The sequence below is a fragment of the Misgurnus anguillicaudatus genome, chromosome 2, assembly GCF_027580225.2.
Source record: "Misgurnus anguillicaudatus chromosome 2, ASM2758022v2, whole genome shotgun sequence".
In the NCBI taxonomy this organism is placed as follows: Eukaryota; Metazoa; Chordata; class Actinopteri; order Cypriniformes; family Cobitidae; genus Misgurnus; species Misgurnus anguillicaudatus.
In genome coordinates this window covers 27,525,827-27,542,507 of record NC_073338.2, presented here as the reverse complement: position 1 = coordinate 27,542,507, position 16,681 = coordinate 27,525,827, and the positions used below count along the sequence as shown (strand labels likewise).

The window sequence follows — 16,681 nt, the reverse complement described above, 5'->3', positions numbered from 1 at the left end:
TTTTTAGCAATAATTGCAGTGCAAAGTAATTTAAGCAGACTGATCTCACGGAAAGTCGTGTTATAGTCACGCAAAATTTCTTGTCACTCGCACAAATCTCTATAAAAAATAGTTTTTCGTGTCTGTTGCACAACTTTCTGTTTGTTTTGTTTCATTTTATGTATTGTTTTCTCATTGTTTTTTTCTTATTTTCTTACCATTGTCATTTGGGGTTAGGATCACTTTCTGTTACATTTTTAGACATCCTAACCCAAACCCCAACTCCACACTGTAAAAAAAAAAACTTTTCATGAGGTTGTTATTGTATAGTTTTATTCTGTAAAGATAAATACTTTGAACAAACTCTTGTCAGTAAATAACATAAATTTAAATCTACAGTAAGTTACTGGCAACCAGCTACAAGTAGCACTGTAATTTCTACGGAATTTTTTTTACAGTGCAGGCGAAAATAGTTTTAAAAGCGGAAGAAAAACATGTAGAAACCAATACATAAAAGTCAACCTGATCTCACAAAGTTCCATGGGATAGTCACAGAATTTTGGGCATTCTCACGGATCTCCACATTTTGCCACGGACTGACCCCCTCCGCGGCACTCCCACGGACTAGTCAATCAACTGCCTTTTCCCACCTTCAAACCATTGTCGCTTCGGTTTAGGCTTAGATTTGGTGTTTGCGTTAGTATGTCACTTTGGTTTGTATTATTTTTCTGCTTTATTCTTTTATATTTTCTAAACTTTAAACAACTGTCACCTGGCGTTGGGGTTAGAGTTGGGTTTGGGTAAGGATGTAATTTCATGTAAATCTAACCATAAACCGAAGCAACAATAATAAGAAAATAGGACAAAACAGTTGAGTAACCAATCCGTGAAAATACCACAGAACAAGACAGTCCGTGGCAGGGCCACAGAAAAATGCAGAGATCCGTGAGAATGCCACGGAAATTCGTGAGATCAGGCTGATAATAGTACATCCTAACCCAAATCCCAAATCTAACCCCAAACCCAAGTGACAATGATTTAAAAATAGAAAAAAGAGAGAAAACAATACATAAAATGACACGTAAAAGAAAGTCGTGCCACGGACACGAAAAACTGTTTATAGAAATTTGTGCGGGAGACACAAAAAAGACATTCGTGCTCAAGGTATGAAAAAAAGCTGAATTTCGTGCCATGGACACGAATAAATAAATGAAATTTTGTGTTACTATAACATGACTTTACGTGAGATCATGTTTCAATTAAGACACGCTTTTCCGACGTTAAATAATTGCACAAATACCAGTCATAACACAGGAGCAAACATTAGTAAATAGCCTAGAATGAATTATTTAAATAATCTCCTCCCAGAAATTTAGCGTCTTTAAGGGAAACACTGAAAAAAAGATTCATTGAATTTAATCAAATTTTTTAAGGTAAGTGGTTGCAATCAATTTATTTAAGCTACATTTAAACAAAAAAGATTAGTAACGTAAAATAAAATATAAAACTTTTGTTTAAAAGTAAGCTTAAATAAATTGATTGCAACCACTTACCTTAAAAAAATGATTAAATTCAATTAATAATTTTTTTCAGTGAACTCCTAGAAATGTAGATGCAATGACGTCAGCCACAAAAAGAACTAGACCGCACAATTTCTGTGCTAATTATCCATGTGAGACAAAATGATGGTTTGCGCTGGTGCAAGCTATTAGTAAACCTGGCCCTAATTTTTTTAAATAAATAAAAATGATGCAATAACATTAGTTTTATAAAATAAAATTATAAAAATGTAAATGTTTCAAGACAGAAATGCTATAAACATGAAGACATGATTGGATAAAAATTAGATCCAAAATATTGAAGTAAACTCAGACGTGTTCCTTACACGGAACAGGTGACAGTTTTAAAGGAACAGTATGTAGGATTGTGGCCAAACCCTGAACTGCAATCACAAATGTTTGAAATGACATTATCCTGGCCGGACCACTGTTGTCAGTGATATAAGTATTTGAAATGAAAATGATTTCTTAATATCTAGTGACATATCAGGGCCATTTTATGATTAATTGATATTCAATTCTTACATACTGTTACTTTAACCTAATGATTTTTGTTATTCCAGCAAGATTTTAAGAATGGGTCCAAACTAAGACTGGATACTTTGCATACCTTTGGTCCAGGGGGTCCTCTTATTCCCTGTTCACCCTATGAATGATAGTTACAAGTTGAAAGTTTTATACAATAGTTAGTGAGTTCTTCTTTTATAAAAAGTGATCATACTTTCTCTCCTTTTGGTCCTTGTGGTCCTACTGTTCCTTCCTTACCAGGAATACCCTTAAAAGATGAAAAGATCAAAACCTGCTCATGATGTGACCAACACTATGTGTTGTACTAGTATTCAAACACCCAGACTACATAACTTTTATTTGTTCTGTGCAAAACTGCACACTATCACATTTGATTATGCATTAAATCTCAATTTAAAAGAGCACATATAACAGTATTTTGGGTCAATGGTTGCCCAAACAGTTAGTAAAAGAAGGCAATCTAAAAAGACAGAATTTATCCATCATTTAATAAATTCAGCACAACTCCAGGATGTCCTAAAGTAAATAAAACCTTCTGAGTGCAACTCTTCCAGATTACAACAGATTTCCTTTCAAACGGAATACAGTGGGACCCACAAACACTACACCTAAAAATGAACTATTTTACTTTTAAGCTAAAAAGAGATTTGAGAAGTTCAGATGCTAAATCCTCCAAGTGTGTCTGATATGTTTTATTAAATGAGCATTTTATCATGTTCTTATGTTCAGTAATTTCATTTTAATGGCATTGAAAAGTTTATTAGTCAGTAATTGAAATGCCTTATTTTCACAAATGTCACTTTAGTCATTTCTTTGGTATTTAACAAATTTGACTGTCTTTCGCTGCAAAATGTTTTTACAAAAAACTCCACTTCTTTAAACAAGACATCACTAAAAAAGCAACTAAAAACATTGCAAATGCTAAAAGTCAGAATGTAAAACTGAAGAAACTGAACCACACATTAAGGGTTGCTGTGATCCATGTGGCTGCCACATTCGGGTTGTATTTAGGTCCAAGTACTCACAAGGGGCACAAGTTTGAATGTAATCATGGTAGTTTTGTGCACCATCATTCATGCACTTAGAGGACTTTGCTAAAAATGTATGTGCCTTTTAAAGGACTCTGGCAACAAACCAGCATTTCTGAATGGCTTGAGGCTGAGATTAAGCGTATTTAAAGCAAATGTATTTGACAAACATATAAACCGTGCCGAGAACATTCGGTTAATATCATTTAAATCTCATTTTTGAGCGGCTTTTGCATCTAAGCTCTTCATTTATTTCTACTTCGAATAAAAAGAGACCTTGGTGACTTGCAAGGAATTACAGAGAAGTCCTGTGGCCACACACTTGTAAAGGAAATTCATGAAAAGTATTTGGCATAAGACTTGATATACAGTAAGACTAAGGTAAAGCATAAACCCACATACATATCGTAAATCTAGCATTATTCAAATCTCAGATTCGATTCAGGCAAATGAGAATAAACTGGCATTGTAGAGAAAATGTTGTCTTTTTAACCTATTGATTAAAAATGTACCTAAACATGGGTAATGTCTGTTCATTACCAAAACCTGAGCTAAACGCAGAAATAGTACCAGATCCACAAAACCAGTTTGCAAATAGCTGCCACGTGGGTTTGTTGAATTCAAAAAGAAGAAAGGAAAAATTAATTAATGAACTGAGAAGTGTGGTAAAACCATCATTTAACAGCACTAGGAGTTCTTGAGGAGCTCTGATAAGGACTGAATAATTTATCAGCTGCTCTGCGTTACTATTAATATTCATAGTGCTTCATTATTCATCGGCTGTGTGCATTAAGCATTGGATGTGAGATGTGAATATTAGATGACATGACCAACATAATAAATAGATTAGAGACGATCTCTAATAAAATGTGCAAGCATTTTTTACACTCACAGGAAGTCCAGGTGTCCCAGTAAGCCCATCTATTCCATCTTTGCCAGGGGTTCCTGGTAAGCCAGGGGGTCCGGGGATAATTTCTCCCGATGGACTTTGAGGACCAGGGGGTCCAGGTTTACCTGGAGGCCCCGGAGGACCAGGTGGACCTCTAAGAATATCACATTTCTATTATAGAGATACATCTCCATTGCCTATCCTTCCTAAATTAATAGACACATATTGTATTAAAAGCTATTTAAAAAAGTATGTGTCAAATGACTGCAAAACACGGTGAAACAGGATTTTTACGATTAACTTACTCTAAGAAGTTCTGTATCAATGTCAACATCCCCAGATCCAGAAATGAGAGCATCAAATCCATACTTTCATCAAGAAAGGATACATATGAATGGAAAAATAGATTTTGCAGTAGTTAGATGCATTATTTTGAGAACAATGCTTTTACAAGAAATGCAAGTATCAGTGTGGCACAATGCATAAAGCAACACACTGTGTGTAATATACTCACTGGAACTTTGACCGGTTTGGATGAGCCTGATGGTCCAGGAGGCCCTGGTGGACCAGGTGGTCCAGTCCGCCCCACTCCAGGATCACCCTAAAAGAAGACAGTGACTGCTTTTCTATCATTGCATATTAAAGCTTGAAAAGACCAAACCACATAAGCAAGTCCTCAGTGCATAATAATATTGTGAAGAATCAAATATGGGATATTTAAATGCATATCAGTTGTATTTTTCCTTACCTTTTCCCCTTTCATCCCAGACTCACCAGACAGTCCTGGACGTCCTTGTGGTCCCTGATAGAGACACATTAATTTTTTTAATTAAGATCAGCTAAGGCTCAATGTATATCTTACATTTTATATGGTATATCTGTTAGTTAAAGGGATATTTTACACAAAAATGAAAATTCTATTCTAAATCATATTCTCACTCTAATGTTGTTACAAACCTGTATACATTTCTTTGTTTTGATGAAGATATTTTGAGGAATGTTTGAAACCAAATTGATCATGAGACCCATTCACACCCATAGTATTCTTTTTCCTACTATGAAAGTCAATGGGGTCCCTGATCAATTTGGTTACAAACATTCCTCAAAATATCTTTCTTTGTGCAAGAATTTTTTGGGTGAACTTTCCCTTTAACTATGTCACATAAATTATATATAATATGATCAGAAAAATTTACAAAAATATTTTTGTTTGAAAATTGCTACACTGCATAGCTGACAGTGTCTCTATGGCGCTTTTCCATTGCATAGTACCCCCGCGGTTTGGTTTGGGTCAGGTCGGGTCAGCTCACCTCACTTTGGCTTGGATAGCTTTCCCATTGAGTTTAGTAACACTTCAGAGTGGGAGGGATTATAGGCGTGTCGTTAAATTTGCGCTGCCTACTGCTGTGACATCATACAAGTGAGAGCGTCGTTGTACATTCCCATACATTTATTTATTTCTCAGTCCGCCACATAATTATAATTGGCCACCACAAATAGATGTTTGCACTAACTCTGTCTCACCTGGCAGTTTCTGTACAAACACCCGTGTCGTCAGTCAACTAATTTAAGTTGCATTTAAGCATATACTGTATGCGAACGTGCACGTCGCGAATGTGCCGCCACAAACTGAAAGTCTGGAAAAAAACTGTTATGGTGTTCCTGATTCTCAACCTGTGGGTGTTTTTCATTGCTAAAAAGGGAGTTTGGGAACTCATAGCAGAGCACAGATGAAAACAGGTTTACTTGAGACAGCACAAGCTAGCACTAAGGTAAAGCTAATCTTTTACATTATAGCGATGAAGCTGGTAGTGATGATTCTTTCAGACAAATCAGTGATCTACAGTGTTTTCGCAATCGCATCAAGTTTTGGTATCAGCTCGGGTCGCTTGGAACCCCAAACGAGGTGGTACCTAAAAAAGTTTCGGGTACTACATACTGCACCCAGTGGAAAAGCTCCCAAAAGTAAGCTGACCCAAACCAAACCGTGGGGTACTATGCAATGGAAAAGTGCCATAATCTCACATATTGTGTTAGGATCTCTTGTATCACTACATGTTTTCTTACAAAGTATATGGGTACACCTCATTAGGGTCCTGATCACCCTGTATGGATTTATATTTTGCAATAATGACTGGCTGACTGTAATTTCTCTTTTACTCAACATTAAAGGGATAGTTCGGTCCCACCCTGAAGCCACCCGAGTTACATATGTCCACCTTTTTTCATACAAACACATTTTTTTAGATATATTATATTCAATCTTTATATGAATGAATATCCAAAGAATGTGAATCCATCCTTCGCAAAAGTAATCCACACAGCTCAGGGGGATAAATAAAGGCCTTTTAAGAGTAATCGATGTGACTTTTTTAAGAGAAATATACAGGTTTAAAACTTCACAAAACGATAATGCCACCATCTTAGACTCCTCCGCATTCAGGAGAGAGTATCAGTGTAGTGTACGCATGTGGAGGGCGGAGGCACAGAGCAAAACAACACTCGCCATTTGTCATATGTCACTACGAAAAGTGTGTACTACTACGATGATGTAACTCGAGTGGCTTTAGGGTGAGTAAATCAAGGGGTAATTTTCATTTTTGGCCGAACTATCCCTTTAATGTGTCAATTTAGCATTGTTCAGTACTTAACAGATTTCCTTCAGCTCAATCACATTTTTTTCTAAAAGTGAGTACTCACTGGGATTCCTTCTTCGCCTTTGCTTCCCTGTAAAACACAGACAAGACATTAGAAAAATAGCTAAGATGTACAGTAAAGGTACTTTGTTAGATTTTTTAAGCATATCCCTCAAAAAAGTTGATCAGCGCACTCTAAAAATGGCTGAGTTATTTTTGACCCATAATGGGTAAATATTGGACATAACACGTGCTGGGTTAAAAATTATCCCGTGCTGGGTTAAAAATGACCCAATGTTGGGCTGTTGCTATGCAACCATGGGGTATAATAACCCAGCATTGGGTCAATTTTTAACCCAGCACGTGTTCTGTCCAATATTTACCCATTATGGGTCAAAAATAGCCCAGCCATTTGTAGAGTGTGCATATAGTATTTAACAATAATTGTCTAATCAATAAAAGGAAATAATCATACAGGTTGTCCGGTATTTCCTGGCCTGCCTGGTTTCCCTGGTGGACCTATTGGACCTTGCGGGCCTCTCTGTCCAGGCTGATCTGTATGTTTGGGTGGGGAAGTAGGTCCAGGTGGTCCGGGAGGACCCGGAGGGCCTGGAGGTCCAGGTGCTCCACGTTCCCCTTTATGCCCATGTCCAGAACCCTGGGGGAGTGGAAAACTTAAACATTTAAGGTTTTGCATCAATTTAATCATTATTATAATTATAATTATAAGAGCATTACCCATCATTAGTTCATAAATATTTTGACACTGCTAACTGAAATCAGTTATTTTTTTAGTAGTATTGGTACTTACATTCCTAGTAATCTCCTCTGTTTCATCTGTTTTGTATGTCCCTGTAAGAATTAACAAACAATATATCTATATGAAATCATATAGAGATCATGTAAATATTTTAAATTTTTAATACTAAAATTGACCAAATAGTCACACAAAAGAGGCATTTAGTATAGATGAACAGATAAAAAAGATGTCCTTTGTTGTTTAATTTTTAATTAAAGACTGTCCCCTCACCCCTAAACAGTCTTTCATCTATAGGGGTCACATGTCCTGAGAAGTCACCTTCATCCACTTCAGGTGGCAGAGTGGGTGGGGCTTGCACAGGAGAGGTGGGTCCATGTGACTGAAGCATAACACATATAACAGAAACATATTGTGTCAAACTGATCTATAATACTGTGTCTTAACCTACATTTATGATTTATGAAAACATACTTTACAAAAACAAGTGCATTTCATAAAACAATTTAAAAGTGAAGTGAATATCCTAAAATATCCTACTCCAAAATAGTCGGATAAACTGGTAGTCCAGCCCCAAGCACATGTCATTGGTTGGGCTAGTAGTAGACATGATTAACCACTTATACAAACAAAGCAATGGTTTGAAAATACAAATGACTCGTTGTAATGCTGGCGTCCCACTAGCTGACACAGAAACACTCATTTGTTAGTATATCAAAAGAGGTGACACTAACATTTCTCTAATTTTCTGTCATGTGTTTAAATAAACCATATTTGAATGAACTCAAACACAGATGAGATCTGACAGGGATGTAGAGTGCAATTTTCTACGATTAACTTTAAAATGGGGCCTATTTCTTAATTTAAAAGTTAGCGAGCCACTGTCCTATTCACTTTCGTTATATTGAAAGGGCCAGGGAAAACATTATAAAAAGTTTTAAAAGAAAAATATGGATTTTGAATAACATGAGTAAATAACGACAGCTACTTGCTGTGACGCTGAAAAATGTGCAAACCTTAAAGAGCATCCGGGAAGTAAAACTGGGGCACATAATGGTGCTTAAAGGGACATGCCACTTTTTTTGAAAATAGGCTCATTTTCCAGCCCCATTAGAGTTAAACATTTGATTTTTACCATTTTGGAATCCATTCAGTCGATCTCCTGGTCTGGCGGTTCCACTTTTAGCATAGCTTAGCACAATCCATAGAATCTGATTAGACCATTAGCATTGTGCTCAAAAATAACCAAAGAGTTTGGATAGTTTTTGCAATGATATTACCTAGTGCCCAAAATTGAAAGTTACCAAGGGGACTATTTTCAGGCACTACCAGTGGTGTAGTCTACGTGATACGCAGCTATACGCCGTATACCCACTAGGAATTGTCAAGGATTTCCATATACCCACTAAAAATAGCGTGAGGATGCGTAACAGCATGGTTTTGTGACTTTCAAACTTTTAGTCATAATTTAGATGTAAAGCACTGACCATTAGCATGCTACACTTGCTACTTTAGCGGGCTGAAATGCATACATAATATTAGGCTATATATTTGGTGGTGTGTTTGACTTCCTGCCGAACTGCGCGATCTGATCGGCATATGAAATCAAATTACCATAGCAGCGCGAAACTGACTGGGGAGCAGACTGGTGTGGCGCCACAAGAACCCACAAACGAGTGACAGCAAAGTACCGCGAGAGTGATTCTAGTTATCACATGGAGAAATCTGCTTTGAATTGCTCTCGCGGTACTTTGACATCACCAAGAGGTCTGCTTAGCGCCAAATAAAGTCGAACCTGCAGTGTATAGCTGCTCATGTGACACTGTAAACATACAGTCCATGTGGAGAAGTGAATGAGTGGAGCAGTGCTGTAACAAAGTCCGGTGAGTTAACAACATGTGAGTAAACAACATTTAAATCATCAGTCCAGTGTATTACTTTATCTGGAGGTAAGGATCCAAATAACCCCGTGTTTATGTCCTGATGGTTTTTAGCTGCCTTCAGTTCCTCTTCAGCATGTTTGCTTGTGCTTCCCAGTGTTAAACTTCCCTTCTCTGTGTTCATTTATATATCTACGTTCAAGCTGTATATGATCTTAAACTTCTGTGAGGAAATTCATGTCTATTATGTCTGTTCAGTTTAAACTTGCAAATTAAAGATCATTTTCTTCACTTTGGTTTGGGTGTCTAGGCTACATGATGGTCTTGTAATAATAATTAAGTAAAAGCCTATTTTCATTTTTAGACAATGCTTGTATTATATGCAAAAATAAGCTTTTTATATCAAAGACTATGCAAATTAGAGTTACTTCATGGCCATCTTAAATGTGTATTAATTAAAAACATTTACACCATTAAATTACACATGGTAATGTTATCAATAGTTGTCAGATAATAGCCATTGAAAGAGTGAATATGTTTTTTCTTCAATGCATGTGTTAGCCACGGATTGAAGATTGTAAACAGTTTATTTAATTTTAATTAACAGTTGAGTAACTTTTTGGTGTAAAATCAGTCCAGTTTCAGTCCAGAAGAGTCAAGTTTTAAATAGAAAAAATATAATTTTGGGCACTAGGTAATATCATTGCAAAAAATATCCAAACTCTTTGGTCATTTTTGAGCACAATGCTAATGGTCTAATCAGACTCAATGGATTGTGCTAAGCTATGCTAAAAGTTCTAGCGCCAGATCCAGAGATCGGCTAAATGGATTCCAAAACGGTAAAAATCAAATGTTTAACTCTAGGGGAGCTAGAAAATGAGCCTATTTTTTTTTTAAAAAGTGGAGTGTCCTTTTAACATTTTGTTAATGCAAATTGATGAGATTGGAGAAAAAAAAAATATTTTGATGCTTCTTTCATCAAAATGTTATTATAAATCAATTCCTTATAAGAGAGAAATAACCTCTTAGTTTTCAGGTCAATAAAAATAAAGCTTATGTCTTATTTCTTACAAAATTCACTACTCACGGAAAAAAAACTGTTTTCCTTTTACTGTGATACATCTAAAGCCCTCGACACAAACTTGAATAAAAACTATTATTGACTTTTCTGAGACAATAATGGATGTGTGCAAATAACAAAGAAGCTGTTAATAAAGTGCACTGGAAATGTATTTTAAAAATATTTTCTTTCTAATACACATTATTCTTGGTCAATAAAGAATCTGTATATGTGTAAGTGTAAGCAGGTGCTATTGCTAAACCTTTTCTTTATTCTGGCCCTTGCGTGTCCCACCATCGATGTTCTCATGTTTGCCGTGGTCTTCTTCATCAACAAAATCACCGTCACCACTTCTGTCCCCGGAGGCCTACAAACAACCAATAAACTAGCTGTGTATCTTACAGATGAGATGACTCTACCACAAGAGGGCGTGCCGCACCAAAGTGGAGTTTTAAATGGTGGGTCGTTGGGGAATGCTGTGGGAAGGCAAGATTGTTTGGCCCTGATTGATGGGTTGATCTGGCATGGTAGTGGATAAGCGGCAAGGCTTCTCTAATAAAAACCCCAAAATAAGTTTTGCCAGTGATTACAGCCAGTCATTTATTTTGAATGAGAGCTGGTGATTTCCAGGACACAAGCAGTGGCTTATTTATAAATAAGTAGCAACTAGCCTACCAATGGTACACCGTCAGAAGAAATTATCAAAAATGGCTCCTGTTGTCACTGGGGCAGTACCCTTTATAAAGGTCCTAATATATGTACCATTTAGGTATAGATATGTGTAAAAAAAGGATGCACTTACTCCAGGATCATCTTCTTCGCACTGCTCTTCAGCTGCTTTTGGGTCTGGTTTTATTACCAACTGCTGGATGGACCCCTGAGAAGAGAGATACATGAGTTAGTTTTTGATTGAAAATAAAATCGAACTGTTCGCATGTAAAAAAAAAATCGCTGTATATTTTCAGAATACTAAGTGGTTAATTATATTGCAATCATATCTGTAAATTCCCATGGCCTGGAGCAATGCAGACAGAGATGTCTTTGTTCTTATTTCAATTCCAACAGCAGCAGACAGCTTTTTTTGGACATGACAGCACAGATATATCCAGGGGTCTGTGATGTGCCAGCGGCGTAAAAGTGAAGGTAATAAGTTTTAAGCAATTATCAGCAGGCTTTCAGATGAACTCCCCCCCCTGCTATTCTCATTAGTATTTTATGTTTTTATAGCTACACTTTCATCATAGTACAACAGAGATTTATGATCGCCATCAGCAACTTTCATTATAAAAGGCATTGTGAAATGTCACGGTCTAAACAACCATAAAACAATAATAGGTGAAATTTAATTTTTAAAATTCTTAAAACAGATCATTTTTACTGTAATAACACAATAACTTTCACCAGTAGTATAAATTGTGGAAAGGTAACATAAGGTTGAAAATAAGTATATTGTGCCACAAGAGAAACAAACAAGAGTGTCTGCTCATTAATGCCTGGATTCCCTAATGTTTTGGTGATTTTGTTTGTAGAAGTAGCTCCTTAATTGCTTAATGCCTCACTAAATTTTCCTTTATTTTTTACAGTACATACTACACTTTCAAGCCCCTTATAGGGTTATGTGCTCTTTAGTTAGATCACTGTTTTTGTCATTGAACCCTTGACTTTATCTTTATGTGACAAGTTCATGGTCTTGCTCCTGTTTTCTTGCATGATACCCATACAGCATTATACCATGTATCACAAAGGATTTTACTTTGTTATGTAATTCCCATGACAACAAGAGTCAAGACACCCTCCCCATACTAACACATTGATAAAACTGGCTCCAGCAAAAAAAGGTAATTAGTGAGCCAGAGGACAAATTTAGGTATTTGCTAAGTATTGTAGACTGTAGTACGGTGGCCTCGTGGTGCAAAAATAAATTACAATGGAAAATTACTTATTTACAAGATTTTTAACAAATTTACAAGATTTTTAACAAATTTACAAGATTTTTTAACAAATTTACAAGATTATTTAACAAATCTACAAGTGTTTAAACAAATCTACAAGTGTTTAAATAAATCTACAAGTGTTTAAACAAATCTACAAGTGTTTAAACAAATCTACAAGTGTTCAAACAAGTTTACAATGAGTGAAAAAATTTACAAGTTTTAAATGAAATTTACAAGTTTTTTAAAAATGTAAAAAATTTTTTTTTTACAAATTTACAAAGTGTTTAAACAAATTTACAAGTTTTAAAACAAATTTACGTTTTTTTACGGAAAGGGTAGGTACGATAGCCGGAAGTAAGTAGGTTTTGTTAAACAACGCCAGTTGCTATTTGTTGTTGCTAGCTAGTTTAAGAAAGTACTTACTAGTTGCTGAAGTAGTTGCTATTTCGCCATCATCTGGGGCCGAACTTGAGGCCATTTTACCGCCGTCAGGCAGAAATGTTAGGCATTTTCCACATTTGTGACAGAAACGGCTACGGTTGATGGGGGTCCCGGTGCCGCAGTAGGGGCAGAACATGGTACAACAATGAACGCTGCTGTTCGAAAAAGAAAAAAACGGCCATTTCCTGTAGCCACTACTTCCGGCTATTCTTCTTCTTCTTCTGAAATTTTATGGCGGTTGGCAAACCAGCTTATGGTGCACTACCGCCACCTACTAAACTGGAGTGTGGAGCACTTCCGGCTATTGCACCTACCCTCTCCGTAAAAAACGTAAATTTGTTTTAAAACTTGTAAATTTGTTCACTTATTGTAATTTTTTTTTATTGTATATTTGTTTTAAAACTTGTAAATTTGTTCACTCGTTGTCATTTTTTTTTAATTGTATATTTGTTTTATAACTTGTAAATTTGTTTACTCATTGTAAATTTGTTAAAAAAACTTGTAAATTTATTCACTCATTGTAAATTTGTTTAAATACTTGTAAATTTGTTAAAAACTTGTAAATATGTTCACTTATTGTAAATTTGTTGAAAAACTTTTTTACATTTGTTTAAAAAACTTGTAAATTTGTTAAAAAAACTTGTAAATTTGTTTTTAATCTTGTAAATAAAATTGCACCTCGAGGCCACCGTACTTTAGAGCTAGGTAAACAAGGAAACAAATAGTCATCTAATGATTTTAATACAAATGAATTAAAGAATTTCATATTTCTCCTAATATATCCATATCTCCTACAGTACATCTCAATACAAAATTCATTCAAAATGTCAACAGGTCAATAATTGTTACAGTTCTGTTTGTTGTACCTGCATGTTTTTCCTCCCTTATCTTAGTTATATTACCCTCTTTGTTTATTTCTCTTCACACCAAGCCATAACAAGAATAACCATTTAGCAACATTAAATTATCAAAAACATAACACACACTGATATATAATGACACTAACAATATTTTATGATAATCAAAAACTTTTGGTTCAAATCCCCTAAGTCTCGCATTCAGAAATATTAATTTGTGGGCAAAATCCGCTAAACGCCCCATTTTCAGCAACATCCTCTAAGTGCATAGAAGATTAATTGGACGAATACAACCAGAATGTGGCAGTCACCCTAATGTGTGGGTGAGTTTTACATAACTTTCAGCAATTGCAATGTTTGCAATGTTTGGAGCTTGCATGCCCTTTGCACGAAAGAAAGTCATATTTGTTAAATATGAATGAAATAACTAAAGTGACATTTGTGAAAAAAAGACATTTCAGCTACTGACTAATAACATTTTCATTGCCATTAAAAAAAATTACTGAACCTAACCATAACAGCCTGATAAAAAAAATGCTAATTTACAAGAAAATACATGTTAGACGCACTTAAGAGAATTTTGCATCTGAACTCTAATTTGAAGCCACAATGTCCCCACAAGGTCAAAAATGACTGGTATTTGTGGCGACATTTGGTTCCTAAACTGAAGAAACACACACACACACACACACACACACACACACACACACACACACACACACACACACACACACACACACACACGCGTAATGTAGACAATAACATTAAAAGATTTAAATAGCAAATTTAAAGGTATATAGACATTTTAGCACCAACAACAAAAACAAACAGCTTTTGTGTACCAAACTTAACTTCCTTTAGTCCCTCTAGGGTAGATTTTTCTTATAACAAGTAAAATAAATAACATGTAAATGACCTTAGTTAAAATTAATGTATACAATGTTAGCTACAAATCCTTGAATTCTTGCCTGGCTGCCAATCCATACAGTGTTGATCCATGCTCATTGTCTCCCCTCATCTTTTAAAACCGAAACATTTTTATTCCTGGGATCAGTTTAGTCACTAGCTAGACCAATAAACAAACACAGGCCGTAAGTTAACTTCGGGGCCAGACGTGTAATCGCGTGCGTCTAAATATATGATGTAATCTTGAAATCAGCATTGCAATTATCTGCATGCAATTATAAAATATTTACATAAATTGCAGCAGTTTCAGTAATTGTTTTGTGCGAAGTGGGCGAACCAATAAAGACAAAAAGAAACATCTTCAAAGAAAGTTTCTGATTTCTGTGGAAAGTGAAATAGTGACCTACCACAAATCTCTCCAGACCAGTACCGCCTGCATTAGCCACAAAGATGCCCGAGCCAGACTCAAAGCTGAGCGGTTTCTGGCTTCTCTTCAGGGTGGCGCTGTGGTACTCCTCACAGTCCATGTAGAGCCGGACCTCCTGCCGCTCTACTGTCAAGGTGAAGCGGTTCCACTGCTGTGTCATGTCAGGTACTTTAAAAGAAACCACCTGCTTGGTGTCAGTAGGCCCTGGCTCACTGTAATACAGTAAGATCTTCTGCGTCTTATCCTCCACAGGTGTCAGGGCCAAGCCCAGATGAACGATCTTCTGGGAGGCATCGGTAATGGCAAATACCACCCCTCCCCGAGGGCTGGAGGGTTTGAGGGTAACAATAATGGCAAAGTCACTGAAAAACGGTTCGGGCACAAATATTTGGGTCAGTCTACCCACGTTGGCTTCCGGTCCAAAGTTGTATGCGGGGAAACCTTCATAGCCAGTGACAAAAGATACAGAAGGAGGAAGAGGAACGCCAACTAGCTCTGTGAGGACCAGGTGACCATTGGATGCTCTCTCTGAAATAAAAATAAAGTGGTTGTAGTTACAACTGATTAAAATGTTGGCAAATGTATTTGGCAATGTTACAATAATAATAGTAGCCTAAAACAAAATGCCAGCTGAAGAGATCCACCACAGGAACAGTGAGCAAACTATATACAGTATTTGTATTTATACATCTGGCAAAAGTTTTTATGCAAAATGACAGTACATTTCTTTTTTTAGTATGTGTGTACCCTGGGATCGAAATCCATCAAGTTTGGGCTTTTAAAGGGGTGGTTCAATGGTATTTTATGCATTCTGACTTATTAACACAGTTATAGAGTTGTTTCCTCATGCTAAACGTAGGCAAAGTGTCAAAAAAGCAGTTGGGTGTTTTACAGAGTATTTCTGTGCCGAATGCACTTCGCCAGGGTTCGTGGAGGTCTTTTCGATTACGGGTCCAGCTGACGTTTCAGGGGTTTCTATACATAATCACTTCTTTTTATGGGCACTTCCCCGGAAAACCCCGCCCACCTGTCAATCAGCGGGAGATGCTAGAACTTACAAACATCACATTATGCAACAGCTTTGTTTAACTTCAAAACTCAACAATGGCATAAATGAAGAAGTGTGTTTTTGGATGTAAGGAGAAGAAAAACAGCCTTATGGAAACCAGGTCATGACTGTCACAGTGTCAAACTGTGTTCTGTGTGTGTCATATGTATTAGTGTTGTTCCCCGAGTTAGCCACCAGATGTCTCTTGTCTTCACTGTCACATGTGTCATGAACTGCATCTCCCATAAACCCTTCTGTCATCATTGATCATTGTACTCAGCTGTTCCCACTCACCTTGTTTAGTGTTTGTGTATTTAAGCCCTGTCTGTTCAGTCATTGTTGTGGATTCCTTGTTGTAAGTCACATCGCCTTCTGTATCTGTGTTTATTTATGTATATGGTCTGGATTGCCTGTATGGATATTGACCTTTGATTGAATGAATTATGCTTTTGGATCACCCTTATTAAAACTGCATTTGGATCTAACTTTTCATGTGTGCGAGCAGCGATGCCGGTAACGCGTTACTTAGTAACGCGTTACTCTAATTTTACCACTTTTTTTAGTAACGAGTAATCTAACGCGTTAATATTTCCAAACCAGTAATCAGATTAAAGTTACTTATCCAAGTCACTGTGCGTTACTATTTTTGAAATTTTCCTTAGTAAAATATATATTTTCTTGTATATTTCTTCTTGCGTCTCGGGAAGTGAAGTCAGGTGTGCGACAAGTCACGTTTTCAGCACGAGGACAAT

At 36.4% G+C, this 16,681-nt stretch overlaps 1 protein-coding gene across 3 annotated transcripts in view; it reads right to left on the bottom strand.

Moving 5' to 3' along the window:
• col15a1b (collagen, type XV, alpha 1b) overlaps window positions 1-16,681 on the bottom strand; it is a 56,507-nt gene that overhangs the window by 15,851 nt on the left and 23,975 nt on the right. For 2 of the 3 annotated variants that reach the window (XM_073875847.1, XM_073875850.1), the window contains exons 3-15: window positions 14,862-15,409; window positions 11,119-11,193; window positions 10,579-10,683; window positions 7,650-7,758; window positions 7,431-7,471; window positions 7,095-7,277; window positions 6,684-6,710; window positions 4,732-4,785; window positions 4,498-4,584; window positions 4,297-4,351; window positions 3,987-4,144; window positions 2,260-2,313; window positions 2,149-2,184 (exon numbers count right to left, since the gene is read on the bottom strand). In XM_073875847.1, the coding sequence (XP_073731948.1) occupies window positions 2,149-2,184; window positions 2,260-2,313; window positions 3,987-4,144; window positions 4,297-4,351; window positions 4,498-4,584; window positions 4,732-4,785; window positions 6,684-6,710; window positions 7,095-7,277; window positions 7,431-7,471; window positions 7,650-7,758; window positions 10,579-10,683; window positions 11,119-11,193; window positions 14,862-15,409 (1,532 nt within the window). The remainder of the gene's footprint in view (window positions 1-2,148; window positions 2,185-2,259; window positions 2,314-3,986; window positions 4,145-4,296; window positions 4,352-4,497; window positions 4,585-4,731; window positions 4,786-6,683; window positions 6,711-7,094; window positions 7,278-7,430; window positions 7,472-7,649; window positions 7,759-10,578; window positions 10,684-11,118; window positions 11,194-14,861; window positions 15,410-16,681) is intronic. The other variant, XM_073875851.1, reaches the window with a different exon arrangement.